This window comes from Solanum lycopersicum, chromosome 10 (assembly GCF_036512215.1).
Source record: "Solanum lycopersicum chromosome 10, SLM_r2.1".
NCBI classification, from domain to species: Eukaryota; Viridiplantae; Streptophyta; class Magnoliopsida; order Solanales; family Solanaceae; genus Solanum; species Solanum lycopersicum.
The window spans coordinates 1,884,337-1,899,939 of NC_090809.1; the positions used below are offsets into that span (position 1 = coordinate 1,884,337).

The following is a 15,603-nucleotide window of genomic DNA, read 5'->3' on the forward strand; positions in this document are numbered from 1 at the left end:
AACCAAGTTAAGTCATTATATAAAACAATTTACCAAAGTAATACATTTTTCTAAAATTTTACAAAACTAGTATAAACGTATTTCATGGTAACGTTTTAGGGTATATTTTATTTTTTAAAAACTAACAATATTAGGTTGATACACGGTACTGTATAACGTTTTACTTTTAAAACGTTATTTTCAGTAACGTTTTACTCCTAAAACGTTGCTGTGAGTAACGTATCAATCTGACGCCATCAACTTTTAAAAAATAAAATATATCCTAAAACGTTACTATGGAATACGTTTATACTAGTTTTGTAAAATTTTAGAAAAATATATTATTTTGGTAAAATTACTTTATATAATGGCTTAATTTGGTTAAAACCTCTGGAAAAGAAGATCGATCCAAAGGTGAATCAACATTACAATAGCTCTAATTATCTTCTTAGGAAAGACAAACTACCGTCTGAAATCTTTAAAAAGAAATCACAGAAAATAATTTTTTAAATCTAATTATATTCTGAAAATAATTAAATTCATTAATGTCCAATTAAAAAAAATTGTACGGATTTCAAAATATTTTAAACTATAATTTATACAGTTCTCCGTTAATACCTAGGTGGAAAATATTTTGAAACTGAAAAATAAAAAATAAAATAAAAAAAAGAAAAAAAATGGCACAGAAATTTAGACACCTGGTCGGAAAAAACGAGGTGCCACGTCATCATTTGGTCACTGAAAAAAGTAAATAAATAATCAAATTATTATTGCAAAATCATTCGGACAACTTAAAATTCCGGCGCCGACAATCTTCTCCGATAGGCCGGCGATTATCTCCGACCGAAAGCCGAACACCTCGGAAACTCCGTTTCCTCCTCCGATCTTCTACTCCGACCTGCAGCTAACTGGTAATCTTCGACGATCACTTCCGTTTTTTGATTTTTTTTTTGAAAACCCTAAATTCATAAACTAGGGTTTTTGTTTTTTTCAGGTGATGTCTTCCGAAGACAGACGATTCTCCGGCAAAGTTTATCGCCGTAGAAGCCGTAAGGATGTTTCTCCGGCCGCTGCCACCGATGTAACTGCACCTGAGACCAAGCAACCGGAAAAGGTCATTGATGTACCAAAAGATCAAACCCTAGAGAGAGAGAAGAGGAGCAGAAAGCCGAATAGGTTTTACGACAACTCTGAGTATTATCTCGCGAAGGACAAACTGCCGTTTGAAATCTATAAGAAATCGAAGAACCACAAAAAGGAGGCGAAGATCAAAGGTTTTGCTACTGGATTGAAACAAGGTACAAGTGGTAAGTGCCTTTTGTACGTACGTTGAATCATCGTCTTAAATTTAGTTAGACATAAAACATAACCATGTATCCCTTTTGTTTTTACGATTGGATAGGTGAAATGCGTACTGACAGTACTCATGTTGAAGGTGACAAAGAGACGGATAATGGAAACAGCGCTCCAGGATCATCCTAGTGGTAATTAGGAAACTGAATCTTTGTTTCCTTAGTCTTGTGTTGTTTCCAATATACTGAGTTTCTAATCCTTTTTAACTGTTGTTTTCTTGTTTTGCAGAAGATTTGTGTTACTGAGAGGGAGCATTTTGATTTAACCATTATGGAAATTTAAATAAATTGTATAACATAGTTAAGTTGCTTGATAAGACATGTTTATCTATTTTTATTGAATGAAATGTTTGTATGGAGACATATCTTTCTTGATATGTAGTTTGTATGTTACATCTACTTTTCAGTTGGTAGAAATGAGAGTTCATGAGATTCTGGTTTTTAATATAGTGTACAATATATTTTTTTTTACCAGTTATGTTGTTCGGACTCTAAAAATATTGTTACATACTATGTCAGTTCTTTAAGAAATACACTATTTTTTTTAAAGATCTGACATGTACTCATCGATATGTATTAAGAGTCCAAGCAACTGGTCTGGATGTCATATCCTTGTGGAGTTGAAGACACTCTAAAAATATTGTTACATATATGTCAGTTCTTTAAGAAATACACTATTTTTTTAAAGATCTGACATGTACTCATCGATATTTTTTAAGAGTCCAAGCAACTGGTCTGGATGTCATATCCTTGTGGAGTTGAAGACACTCTAAAAATATTGTTACATCTATGTCAGTTCTTTAAGAAATACAATATTTTTTTAAAGATCTGACATGTACTCATCAATATGTATTAAGAGTCCAAGCAACTGGTCTGGATGTCATATCCTTGTGGAGTTGAAGACACTCTAAAAATATTGTTACATACTATGTCAGTTCTTTAAGAAATACACTATTTTTTTTAAAGATCTGACATGTACTCATCAATATGTATTAAGAGTCCAAGCAACTGGTCTGGATGTCATATCCTTGTGGAGTTGAAGACACTCTAAAAATATTGTCACATATATGTCAGTTCTTTAAGAAATACACTATTTTTTTAAAGATCTGACATGTACTCATCGATATTTTTTAAGAGTCCAAGCAACTGGTCTGGATCTCATATCCCTGTGGAGTTGAAGACACTCTAAAAATATTGTTACATCTATGTTAGTTCTTTAAGAAATACACTATTTTTTTAAAGATCGAACATGTACTCATCGATATTTTTTAAGAGTCCAAGCAACTGGTCTGGATCTCATATCCTTGTGGAGTTGATTCTTCAACTCATGTTTGAACTTGGTTTGGTTTTCTTTCTATGCCTTGTTAGTTGCTTGTCTAATAACGATTCAGTATCCTTATATGGAGTTGTTCATTGATTTTGCATATCGTAGTATCTTGAATGATGGAGATATATATAATTGATATATCGTTATTATTTCTTATAGGATCCGTTTCATATGAATTAAGGATATATATGAAACAATTTTTCTACCTTCTAGGATATGAATAAGGTTTGTGTACCCACAATCCTCCCTAGACTCCACTTGTTATTAAGTCGCCAAGATGGTATCTTAAGACATAAGTTTGCCAATAAAAATGTTGTGTTTATATATCTAAAACCCTATTTTACTTTCAAAGAGCTAAATTTATTGCATCTAAAAATGGTAGTAATATTTCGTTTAGTTCTCGTTAACAAACTTCATTTCCTTATCGCATGATTAACCCTGCGATATATCACCTTATCTTCGTGAATCGATGATCCTTGACCAGAGTAAAAGTGTAAATATCATTTAATCAATGGTTAGCTAAGGTACATTTTCATATAAAAATGTGATATAAACGTATATATAAATAAGTATTTATCTACTTCGAAATGAAAACAACTATTGATTCTGACAATATCATACAACGAAAGTATTGATGGTAAAGACGGTTAAGCTTCAAAAGGCAAACTACTAATACTCTAAACTAGAAGAGGAATTAAATCTACAAATATTTAATCTTAACAAAGGTCATTTGAATTAATAAAAAGAACTAAAATATTATATTCTAAGCTCTTAAGGGTTTTCTTCATCCCAAAAGATTAAAAAAAAAAGTAAATTATTTTTACAACCCTTTAGATAAATAGGTAAATGATATTTATTATACTAGTATTAATTTTTAATACATGAATAACTCATTTTCTGATCAACAAATAAATAATTCGTTTATATATATAGTTAAGCCTTTAAGAAAAATTAATAATAATCAAAATTCAAGTATATTTTTATATAAGTGCATTTTATAGAGGATAATAATAACTGTACAAATATATTTTGATATAAAATGTAAAAATAATTCAATTCATCATGTCTAATTTTTTTTTTTATGGATTTTAAATTATTTTAAATAAAAATATAAATTGCACAAAAATCTAGAAAAATTGACACAAGATCCAAGAATCTCATCCTTGTCAGAAAAGTACAAAATCTCAAGTCATCATAACTTGTCTTAAAATATTTATATAAATCAAATTAATATTATTATTATTATTACAAAAAAAATAAAAAATCAGTCAAGTAAAATTCCGCCGCCGATCATCTTTCCGATCTGCCGCCGATTTTCTCCGATCAGTTTCATTTCTTCTCCGATCATCTTCTCCGTGCTGCCAGCGGTAATCTCTTCCATTTTCCTCTTCTTACACTTAAATTTTTTTAGGGTTTCCAATTTTGGGGGTTTTTGTTTTTTCAGGTTATGGATTCGGTTGAAAGACGATTCTCCGGCAAAGTTTATAGCCGGAGAAACCGTACACCTTTGAAGAAAAATGTTTCTCCGGCAACTTCTGCCGGTGTAATTGAACCAGAGATCAAGGTAAGAGTTCACACAGATCTTTTGATTAACAATTGTTTTTCGATTTTTTTTTGGAAACCCTAAGTTTCCTAATTGGTTTTTTTTGTTGTTGATATTTTCAGGTTACATTTCCGGTGGATTCGGAAGAAAGACGATTCTCCGGCAAAGTTTATAGCCGGAAAAACAGCAAAACTTTGAAGAAAGGTGTTTCTCTAGCCACTACCGCCGGTGTAATCATATGTCTCATTGTAATTTACATTATATAGGTAAGTTGCTTGATGAGACATGTCGAATGAATGTTTGTATGGAGACATTTTTCTTATCAGTTGTGTTGTTCGGACTCTAAAAATATTGTTATATTTATGTTGTTTTTTTTTAAAAAAAATACACTATTTTTGAATGATTTTGTACTCGTTGATATTTTTGAAGAGTCGAAGCAACTAGTCTGGTCATATTTATGTCATGTCCTGTGGAGTTGAGTCTTCAATTCTTGTTTGAACTTAATTGGTTTGGTTTTCTTTGGATGCCTTCTTAGTTGCTTGTCTCATAATGATTCAGTATCCTTATATGGAGTTTGTTCATTCATTTTGCATATTGTTGTATCTTGAATGATGAAATATATATATAATTGCTACATCGTTATTATTTTTTATAGGATCTGTCTTATATGAAATAAGGATTTATATGAAACAGACTCTCTACTTTCTAGGATATGAATTATGTTTGTGTACTCATTATCCTTCCTAGACTCCACTCCACTTGTTAAGTCACCAAGGCATTATCTTACATTTCAACAAGTGCACATAGTCTGTATCTTTAAAGACATGTCTATTTTATGAATGGGTAATGTTTCGTGAATCGACGATCGTTGATCAGGATAAAAGTGTAAATGTCATTTAATCAATGGTTAGCTAAGGTAGATTTTCACATAAAAAATTGATATAAATGTATGTACAAGTAAGTATTTATATATCTATTTCGAAGTGAAAAATCATGATAATTTTAAATGTAACAGCGATATCATAAATTTTGGCAATATCATAAAGCGAAAGTATGGTTAGTAAAGGCTCGTTAACCTTCATATCAAACTACTATTACTCTAAACTAGAAGAGGAATTAAATCTACAAATATTTAATCTTAACAAAGGTGATTAGAGTTAATAAAAAGAACTAAAACATTACTTCATATTCTAAGATCTTAACGGTTTTCTTCATCCAATTATTCAAAAAAATAAATAAATAAAGGAGATGGAAAACAAATAGAAGAAGTAAATCGTTTTATGATAATCTGGGAAAAAATAGGTAAACGATAAAAATATCCGAATAAATTTTCTTTACAAGTCACTTTTCATATTAATGAAAGGTACTTTTGTAAACAAATAACTTTATTCCTAAAATTTATAATACATATTATTTTGAAAGCAAAAAAGTGCAAACCAAACAATTAATGAGAAATACATAACTTATCTCAGAATAACTAATTACATCAGACCTTACATTTAAACCAAACGACTCGTAAATGATAAGTAACGATATATAATTATTATTTTTATTTTTGACACCTCTTTTTCTTGCAACCAATCTAATTAGGAAAAAAAGTTGGAAACTTTGTAAAATGCTAATCTAACACAATATTTAAAATGCTGAGCTCATTATGCCGATATTAGTTTTAATACATAAATAACTCATTTCCTAATTAACAAGTAAACAATTCCTTATTATATAATTAGCCTTTAAGAAAAATTAGTAACTATCAAAATTTTAATATATTTTTATACAAGTGAAAAGTATAGAGAATAATAACTATACAGATTCCTTTCATATAAAAAATAAAAAAAATTAAATTCTTTAATGTCCAGATCGAAAGTCAAATATTTATTACTTTATCTGTTTCGTGTTGGATCTTTCGACATGCACCTATCAACATTTCATGTCATTCAATGTCCTTGTAGAGTTGAGTCTTCAAACTCATATTAAACAAATTCTTTCGATTCCTTCTCTCGATAGCTTGTCTCATAACGATGCATTATCATGTGTAAGGTTTTATGTACACAGTATTCTCTTCCAGACTTTAACTCAATAAAAAATAAAATATTATTCTTGCGAGACTCTACTTGTAGAATTACAACGAATATGTTATTGTTATTTGTCTCAAATGAGTCTCCCAATGTGTTATCTTGCATTTGCAAGCCATAAAAAAAAAATTACCTTATTATTATTAAAAATTAATTCTATATAAAGTTCATTCTAATGTAATTTTGATGAATGAATGAAAATAAGTATTTCGAATAGCGGATTCCCAATTGAGCACTATTTTTATTTTGTATCTGTATTAGAACCCAATAATTAAAAATATTTATACAAATTAAGCACTACTTTTATTTTGTATCTGTATTAGAGCCCAATAATTAAAAATTATTTATACAATATTGCTTCTTGGCGTTAAGATAATCCTTGTAATTTCATCATACCAAATAAAATAATTTATAGAGTTTCGAAGAGGCTCTCAACGTTAAGACTATACATGTTTGTTAACTTTTTTAGTTGCTTTATGTAAAAATTCTATCAATACCAAATACAGTATTTGGTTATCATTTAACAACACTAACATAAATAAATTATGTATAAGCTATGAATCAATTTATATATTATTTTATTGATAAATGAGATTATAACTCATACATGAATAGCTCATATACATATAATAATTCTTGTATTACTAGTACATGCAATTTTACCCTTAAAAATGTCGATGAATACATATCCGATCCTCTAAATATTGTATTCTTTTAAAGAAGATTAGACAGAGATACGACAATATTTTTAAAGTCGTAGCAACATAGCTGGTAAGAAAATATTTGTTTTTTTTAATTCAAAAAACATAGAATCTCATCTACAAACATTCATCAAGACAGGCATATTATCTCCATATATACTCCATACAAACATTTCATTCAATAAAAATAGATAACATGTCTCATCAAGCAACTTAACAAAAGGCTGTTTAAATTATAATGATACATAAAATTCATTTCCATAAACAAAAGACTGTTTAAATTAAAATGCCCCTCTGATCAGTAACACAAATTTCCTGCAAAAGAAGTTCTAAAAAAAATTGGAAAGAATAGAACACTAAGGAAACAAACATTCAGTAAAATATTCACAACATTGATACTAACTGAGCATAAAGAGAGTAGTAAGTCGAAATACATTAGTTAACGAACACTTACTTACTTCAAATCCTAGCTCCTCATCCACTCGAGGATGATCCTGAATCACTGTTTCCATTATTCGCCACTCTTACATCTTCAACATGAATACTACTACTACGCGTTCCACCTATTCATCACGAAACAATGAGTGTCTAAATGGTTAAGACGATGATTCAACATACGTACAAAAGGCACTTACCACTTGTACCTTGTTTCAATCCAGCAGCAAACCCTTTGTTCTTCGCCTCCTTTTGGTTTTTTTTCATCGACTTTTTGTAGATTTCAAAAGGAAGTTTGTCGTTCTCAAGAAGGTACTCGGAGCTATAGTAATACCTATTCGGCTTTCTGTCCCTCTTTTCCCTCTCAACGATTCCATTATTAGCAATAGATGCAAGACTAGGTGGACGAAATGGATGTTTTGGTACATCAACACGTCCCGCTAAATTAGGGCAACGATTTTTCAACGCAAAATCAGCCGTGAATCTTGGAATTCTATAGGAGCTAATGGGACGAGTAGTTTTTAAAACTAAACCGCGATGTTTGCCTGAAGTGTGTTGAAGCTTCTCCTTGGCTTCAACCCTCGTCACCATTCCCCTAACTTCGTCAAGCTCGCCCTCAAAAACCCTCCGAGCTTCTCCAATGGCAACAGGCGACCTCGACTTATTTAACCTAACCCTAACCCTATCTTCAGCCCTAGAAATCAATGACCGGTCAGGCCGGCTACCTTCCCCCAACTCCACACCACCTTCGGGCACAAATCCCGAGGTGGAATCAGTAATCAAAAGATCTGCCTGAGGTATTACCTTGGCCGGTTGCTCCGCCTCTAGGGTTTCTGAAACCTTGGTCTCTAGAGTGGTTTCACCGGCGGCAGTGGCTAGAGAAACACCTTCCTTCAAGCTGGATTTACGGTTTCTCCGGCTATAAACTTTGCCGGAGAATCTTCTTTCATCTGAATCAACCGGAAATGTAACCTGAAAACACAAAAACCCCAATTAGGAAACTTAGGGTTTCCAAAAAAAAATCAAAAAACAAAAGATCTATCTGAGTTCTTACCTTGGTTTCTGGTTCAGTTACACCGGCAGAAGTGGCCGGAGAAACATTTTTCTTCAAAGGTATACGGTTTCTCCGGCTATAAACTTTGCCGGAGAATCGTCTTTCATCGGAATCCATAACCTGAAAAAACAAAAAACCCCAAAATTGAAAACACTAAAAAAATCAAAAAAAAAAAATCTAAGTGAAGAAGAGGAGAACGGAAGCGATTACCGCCGCCGCCGCCTCGGAGATGATGATCGGAGATAGAATCGAACTTGTCAAAGATGATCGGCGTCGGGTCGGAGAAGAAGATTGGAGAAGTGAAGGAAGTTATCCGAGGTGATCGGTGTTGGATCGGCGAAGAAATGAAGCTGATCGGAGAAAATCGGCGGCAGATCGGAGAAGATGATCGGCGCCGGAATTTAACTTGCCTGAATCTTTTTCTCTTCTTTTTTTTTTTTGTAATAATAATAATATAAATTTGATTATTTATACTAATATTTTAAGTCAAGTTATGATGACTTGGCATTTGTACTTTTCCGACAAGGATAAAATCCTCGGGATTTGTGTCTGTTCTAGATTTTTGTGCAATTTATTATTTTTTATTTATTTTATTTTTAAAATCCATAAATTTAAAAAAAAAATTGGACATCAATGAATTTAATTATTTTTATATTTTATATCAAAAAATGAGTTATTCATTTATTAAAATATTTGTAGATTTAATATTAGTATAATAAGTTTAACTTATATAATATTTTAGTTCTTTTTATTAACTCTAATCACTTTATTTAAGATTAAATATTAGTAGATTCAACTTCCTCTTCTAGTTTAGTGTATTAGTAGTTTGCCATGAAGCTTAACGGGCCTTTACCATCAATATTTTCGCTTTATGATATTATCAGAATTTATGATATCGCTGTTACATTTAAAGTTATCATGATTTCGTACTTCGAAGTAGATAAATACGTTTATATCAAATTTTTATGTGAAAATGTACCTTAATTAGGTAGCCATTGATTATATGACTTTTACACTTTTACCTTCAAAGATCGTCGATTCACTTAGATAAGGTGATATGTCGCAAGATTATAAATATTAACCATACAATAAGGAAATGAAGTTTGTTAACGAGAACTAAACGAAATATTACTACCATTTTTGGATGCAATAAATTTAGCTCTTCGAAAACAAACTAGCTAGGGTTTTAGATATATAAACATATCATTATTTTTCAGATTCGCAAACTTGTGGCTTAAAAGATGTCTCCTTTAGTTTATGGATTAAAATAGACATGTCTCTAAAGATGCAGATTCTGTGCACTTGTTGAAATGTAAGATAACACCTTCGCGACTTAACAAGTGGAGTCTAGGGAGAATAATGTTTACATAAATCGTATTCATATCTTTGAAAGTAGAGAGTCTGTTTCATATAAATCTTTATTTCATATAAGACGATAACTATGACGATGTAGCAATTATATATATATATATATATATATATATATATATATATATATTTGATCATATATGATATGCAAAACCAATGAACAACTCCACATTTATTATAGGGTTTTCAAAAAAAAAATCAAAAAATGAAGTTATTACGAGGTGATCGGCGTTTGGCCGGAGATAGTCGCCGGCCCATCGGGGAAGATCATCGGCGCCGGAATATAAGTTGTCTGAATGATTTTGTAATAATAATAATTTGATTATTTATTTACTTTCAGTGACCAAATGATGACGTGGCACTTCGTTCTTTCCGACCAGGTGTCTAGATTTCTGTGCCAATTTCTTTTTATATATTATATAAATTATGGTTTAAAATATTTTCAAATCCGTACAAAAGAATTTTTATTGGAAATTAATGGATTTAATAATTTTCAATTATTACTCTACAATTTTCACTTGTATAAAAATATATTAAAATGTTGATTATTATTAATGTTTCTTAAAGGCTAATTACTATATATTAAGAGATTATTTATTTATTGATTAAGAAATGAGTTATTTATGTATTAAAATTAATATCTACGTATTGAGCTCAGCATTTTAAATATTGTGTTTGATTAGAATTTTACAAAATTAATTTTAAATGATCGTGTATGTAATAATACTCTTTTTGTTAACTTTATTGGTTGAAAAAAAGTAAAATAGGTATAAAAAAATAAAAATAATAATTAAAATGTTTGGTTATCATTTTATAATCCAACATAACTAAATCATTTACTATTATTTTCTTCTTTTTATTAACTCTACTAATAACTTTAGTTAAGATTAAATATTTGTAGATTTAATTCCTCTTCTAGTTTAGAGTATTAGTAGTTTGTTATGAAGCTTAATCGGCTTTTATTATCAACACTGCATTTTATGATATTGTCGGAATCTATGATATCGTTGTTACATTTTTATAGTTGTTATTTTTCACTTCGAAATAGACGAATACTTACTTGTATATGCGTTTGTATCAATTTTTTTATGTGAAAATGTACCTTAGCTAACCATTGATTAAATAACATTCACACTTTTACCCTCATGAATAGTTGATTCACGAAAAATTAATCATTTGATATATCCCAGGATTATAATAATTAATCATGCATGCGATATGGAAATCAACTTTGTTAATGAGAACTAAACGAAATATTATTACCATTTTTGGATGCAATAAGTTTAGCTCTTCAAAAGAAAACTAGGTTCATTAGATTCACGTGAATCCATGGTCCGATCCCCCTCCCCGAGATCATATAAAATAGTGTTATATTTTTTAACAAAATATTAAAATACAGATATATGAAGCCACGAAGTATTACATAATACGATTATGACTGGGTGCACATCTCTGCGAGGTCAGAAATTTAAATTTTATATTTATCTTGTTCTATTTTTCTTTCTAAATGTCGAACTAATCAAATTTATATTATAGATCAATTTTTTAATAACAATGCATCCATCATCTCAAAATCCTGAATACGCCTCTGAGTCTAGAAAAGGATAATGAGTAAACAAACCGTATTTATATCCTAAAAAAGTAGAGACTGTCTCAAAAAATTCCTTAATTCATATATGAGACGGATCCTATAAGAAAATGACTTGGCAATTTATTTGAAATTTATGAATTCGAAATATAAGATCATATTATACATTACAACATTGTCATAATCGTGCGAAGACACAAACACTACCTGCAATGATGCCTTAACCATTCACCATATGAAATTATAACATTCATCGATAAACTGAAAGGATGTTGAAATAGTAGCATTGCAATGAAAATACTATCAGGCATGCATATCTTATTGCACATTCAACTACTAAGAGCAACAAACATCCTATTCAACCACGATTATGACTTCGGTGCAGTACAATTTTAGAAATACAAATTCCATACGTATCTACAGCGCGGCCTATTGATAATTTGGATCTCTTCCAGGCATGTTTTGATTCTGATGAAGGTTTCCACCAGGCGTATTCGGAGCATAGTTCTGACTTGGAGGGGGCATATTTGGGTTCTGATAATGGTTTCCACCAGATGCATAGTTCTGGTTTGGTCCTGGACCTGTTTGGTAAGGCATGCCGCCCCCATTGTTTGGTCCACCATTATATTGATTGTTTGGTGCTCCACCATAGTTATTGGGAGGTGCTCCACCATAGTTTCTGGGAGGCCCTCCACCATAGTTAGGCGGTGGCCCTCCCATGCCAGGCTGGTGCATCCCGCCCATGTTGGGCTGCTGTTGCTGGTGCATACCTCCCATGTTAGGTTGCTGCTGCTGCATTCCGCCCATGTTAGGTTGCTGCTGCTGCTGCATTCCACCCATGTTAGGGGGTGGAGCATTTCTCATATTGGGAGGTCCACCACCCATACTGGATCCAGGGTTCTGCATCTCTCTTCTTCTCTCAAAATTTCTGGATCTATCAAAGTTACGAGGTCGGTCATTACGTCTGTTTCTCTCATTAGCTCGGGCATTGTTCCTCACCCACTCCTCGTGGTATTTCGGGTCATAGGGTACAGCCTGCCCATTAATAAAAGGTTCTCCTGCAACATGCACCACATAAGTCATACAATACTGGTGGTACCAGAAGAGAACATAATTATATCAGAACAGGGCAAGATAGACATGTATGAAAGTTCCTTCTTCATGCAAATGCCAAGGTTGAATTTCTCATAAATTTTTCTTGTACCATCATTGCTCACAAAATAAATTTATCATGTGTATTAAATCATAAATGAATTAACTGTTCAGAATCGACCATTTCATATTTTCAACTGTATTTCTCCAATAATCTCCTGGTCTCAATTCATTCGACATTTTCTATCTTGGGACATTCCTTGACATACTTCAACTAATAACAGTACTTCATGCTAACTTTGACAAACTTCAAGGATTCAATTTCTTTTCCTTTTTCTTTTTTTGACACTAGTAACATTTACAAGGATTCAATTTCATTTAACAACTGCAGAGAACTACAGTATTCCTGATCAAATTTTTGCTACTATTTTGGAATTTTATTAGCTAGTACTTTAACTCCTCATTAAGAGGATGGCATATACTAGTCAAATGGAAATTTTAATATCTCCACGACACTTAAACTATGTAGCACAAAATAGGATTACACAAAAGTTACATATGTAAAGGAAATGGACAGGAAAGCAAATCCAGCAGATCGGAAGTGAATTCACGCAGAGAAACATAATTGAAGAAAGAAATCACTTCAAAGTCTATTAGGCAGGAGCAAGTACCTAGAGTTTTGTTATTGATCACATACTACTCACTTGAAGTTTTTTTTTTTAAAAAGATCATATAAATTCACAAGAATTGTGTGACAAAAAATACTAGTCACTACCTACCTCCATAATCTTTATTTTTAACATCCAGGTAGGAATCAGGAAGCACCCATCTAACCTTCGGCAATTCTGTACATGGATGAAGGAAAGAATGCTTAGTTTCACCTCGTTACCATTAAAAAATACTTGGATAAGATCAAGATACAACCAAAAAAAAATTAATGGAAAAGGATGCTAAAAATGCATCAACCTTTGAGCTTGTAAGAAAGTTCTTCGGATACAAGAGCTCCAAATGCAAAGTAATGTCTTGTCGAGACAGAGTAGATCTTCATTCTTGCTTCCTCCTCACTGCAAGGTGTATTAATCATATAAATCCTCCACGGTAATTAACTAAACTTCTTCAAAAGTATTTCACAAGCCCACGAACTCATACAGTCTGTGAGTATCCCATCAGCAAATGACCCACTTTTATTATACAGGAAGATTGCTTAAAACTATTTTTAAAGCAAACAACAACTAGTTGGGATTAGCTACATGAATTCTCAATATCCACTCCGATTAATTTAAACCCTATTTCATAAAAAACACTTAATAGTTTGCCTTCTAAAACTAATATTAAAAGATTCTCAAATTCTCAACATTATCTCCAGACATACAAACTCGACCCTTTTCCTTTCGTAATATTTCAATTTCTGACCAATTAATCATTACATAAGTTAGCTGCTCACATAGGGGAATATGCAGCCCAATCAAATGATTGGGAGCTGCCAATATATCTCATGGTTTAGAAAAATGTATTGTTCAGGATTATTTACTATCAAAAGGATTCATACTGCAGATACAAACTAGCTAGAGATTGAGAAGTGGCTTGATTGATGATCCAATGATTTCAGATAAAAAACAGAACTGCAGATCATTACAGGCATGTTGCTTAAACTATTTAGAGTAACACACAAACAACTAAGCCTCAATCACAAGCTATAGTTAGGGGTAGCTCTATGACTCCTCAATATCCATTCTGCTCCATTTGACATGTTTTATACTTACACTCAATAATTTGTCTTCTAAAACCAACCAAGTGGATCACATTTGGATGGCTACCTGATCTTTCAACTTGGTAATGAGGATTCAATTCCCCACCTTGTAATGCCCTCTCTTGTTTCCCCTTCCCTACCTATGATGTAATAAAAAATATTTTTTTAAAACGAACAATTAAGGATTCCCAAGTTCTCTACTTTTTCTACAGACACAAATTCATATGTCCTCCTCTCCATTTCTGATCAACTAAACATCTCAACACACTAGCAGTCCTCACAAGCTAATATGCCTTAAATCTCTAACAAATTTGTGTCGGCAATTTGAATGCATAGCACTATAGACAACAACAACAGAATAACAAGTCTAATCCCATAGGTGGAGCATGAGAAGCTTAGAGTGTACGGTACCTGGACCTTAGCCTTAACCCTCAGCTTAGATAAAGCATTTTAGAAATGAAAGCAGTAACTACAGAGCATTATGTACAACGAATTGATGCAAACAACAAAACAAAATACAAAAAAATTTCAATTCGAACCTTCCGACAATCGTAGCAAGAGTTTTGATGTAACTATCAATAATCTCATCTCTTGTAGGATCACCTTCAGGCTTCTCCATCACAACAAGCCAGTGCTCAAAATCACATCCATCAAGCAAAATCGTCTCCTTCGGTGGACGATTAGACCAGTTCGGGTTCGGGTCATTCAACGACGACGACGTTTGACGAGTCGCGAAACCTCTAAACGACGTCGCCGCCGTTAACGTCGCCGGAGTAAATGTTCGAAGATTCGCTGCGACGGCGATGAGAGGACGAAAACGGAGGAGAGAGAAAGAAGATGGAAGAGGTGTAGAGAGAGAAAGAGTAGTGTATGAGCGAGAGAGAGTAGTGAGTAGAGAACGAGTAAGATAACGAGTCGCCATTTCTGCCAAAAACCCTAAAAAAGAAAGTGAAGGAGGTGAAAGGGTTTTATATAATATGAGTGAGCCAAATGGGGTTTATCAAAAGACACGTGTATCATTCCTATTTGTTATAATTTCATTTTCCAAAATATCATCAAAACTATTTTTCTCGTCCAATTTATATGACACACTTTTAGTATAGTTCCTTAATTTTTGTAACTATATCCAACTTTGTGGAACTATACTTTACTTTTGTATTCGTTGATTGCTCGTATAGTTTCTTGATTTTTGTAACTATATCCAACTTTGTGAAACTACATCAGTATGTTACAATAGTAAAATTGTACTATCCTTGACTAAAGGTTTCGAGTTTGAGCTAGATATGAAGAAAATTCTATCAGAAGCGCTAACCTTAAATGGATCATGTAGTGCGTAATC

The 15,603-nt window shown here is 32.1% G+C and overlaps 3 protein-coding genes across 7 annotated transcripts; 1 reads left to right on the plus strand and 2 right to left on the minus strand.

The window, feature by feature from the left end:
• The first annotated feature begins 440 nt into the window (after nucleotides 1–440).
• On the plus strand, nucleotides 441–1,763 carry LOC104649479 (uncharacterized). Of its 2 annotated transcripts, none has more exons than XM_010328820.3 (4): nucleotides 441–890; nucleotides 974–1,286; nucleotides 1,382–1,463; nucleotides 1,561–1,763. In XM_010328820.3, the coding sequence occupies exons 2-3, from the start codon at nucleotides 977–979 to the stop codon at nucleotides 1,459–1,461; spliced, it is 390 nt and encodes a 129-aa protein (XP_010327122.1). In that variant the 5' UTR covers nucleotides 441–890; nucleotides 974–976; the 3' UTR covers nucleotides 1,462–1,463; nucleotides 1,561–1,763. The 2 variants fall into 2 exon arrangements, with proteins under 2 accessions (XP_010327122.1, XP_010327123.1); XM_010328821.3 differs by having other exon boundaries at nucleotides 974–1,277.
• Nucleotides 1,764–7,130: 5,367 nt separating this feature from the next.
• Nucleotides 7,131–8,959, minus strand: LOC104649478 (transcription factor GTE4-like). Of its 4 annotated transcripts, none has more exons than XM_069290529.1 (5): nucleotides 8,677–8,959; nucleotides 8,467–8,586; nucleotides 7,622–8,384; nucleotides 7,436–7,540; nucleotides 7,131–7,292 (listed from the first exon to the last, which is right to left on the minus strand). In XM_069290529.1, exons 2-4 carry the CDS (start codon nucleotides 8,581–8,583, stop codon nucleotides 7,452–7,454), a joined length of 969 nt encoding a protein of 322 aa, XP_069146630.1. In that variant the 5' UTR covers nucleotides 8,584–8,586; nucleotides 8,677–8,959; the 3' UTR covers nucleotides 7,131–7,292; nucleotides 7,436–7,451. The 4 variants fall into 4 exon arrangements, with proteins under 4 accessions (XP_069146630.1, XP_069146628.1, XP_069146627.1 ...); XM_069290527.1 differs by having other exon boundaries at nucleotides 7,613–8,384; nucleotides 8,677–8,955; XM_069290526.1 differs by having other exon boundaries at nucleotides 7,432–7,540; nucleotides 7,613–8,384; nucleotides 8,677–8,955.
• Nucleotides 8,960–11,525: 2,566 nt separating this feature from the next.
• LOC101263164 (multiple organellar RNA editing factor 8, chloroplastic/mitochondrial) lies at nucleotides 11,526–15,359 on the minus strand. The gene is made up of 4 exons (XM_004248201.5): nucleotides 14,804–15,359; nucleotides 13,481–13,578; nucleotides 13,294–13,359; nucleotides 11,526–12,480 (listed from the first exon to the last, which is right to left on the minus strand). The coding sequence occupies exons 1-4, from the start codon at nucleotides 15,184–15,186 to the stop codon at nucleotides 11,852–11,854; spliced, it is 1,176 nt and encodes a 391-aa protein (XP_004248249.2). The 5' UTR covers nucleotides 15,187–15,359; the 3' UTR covers nucleotides 11,526–11,851.
• Between the last annotated feature and the right edge of the window lie 244 nt (nucleotides 15,360–15,603).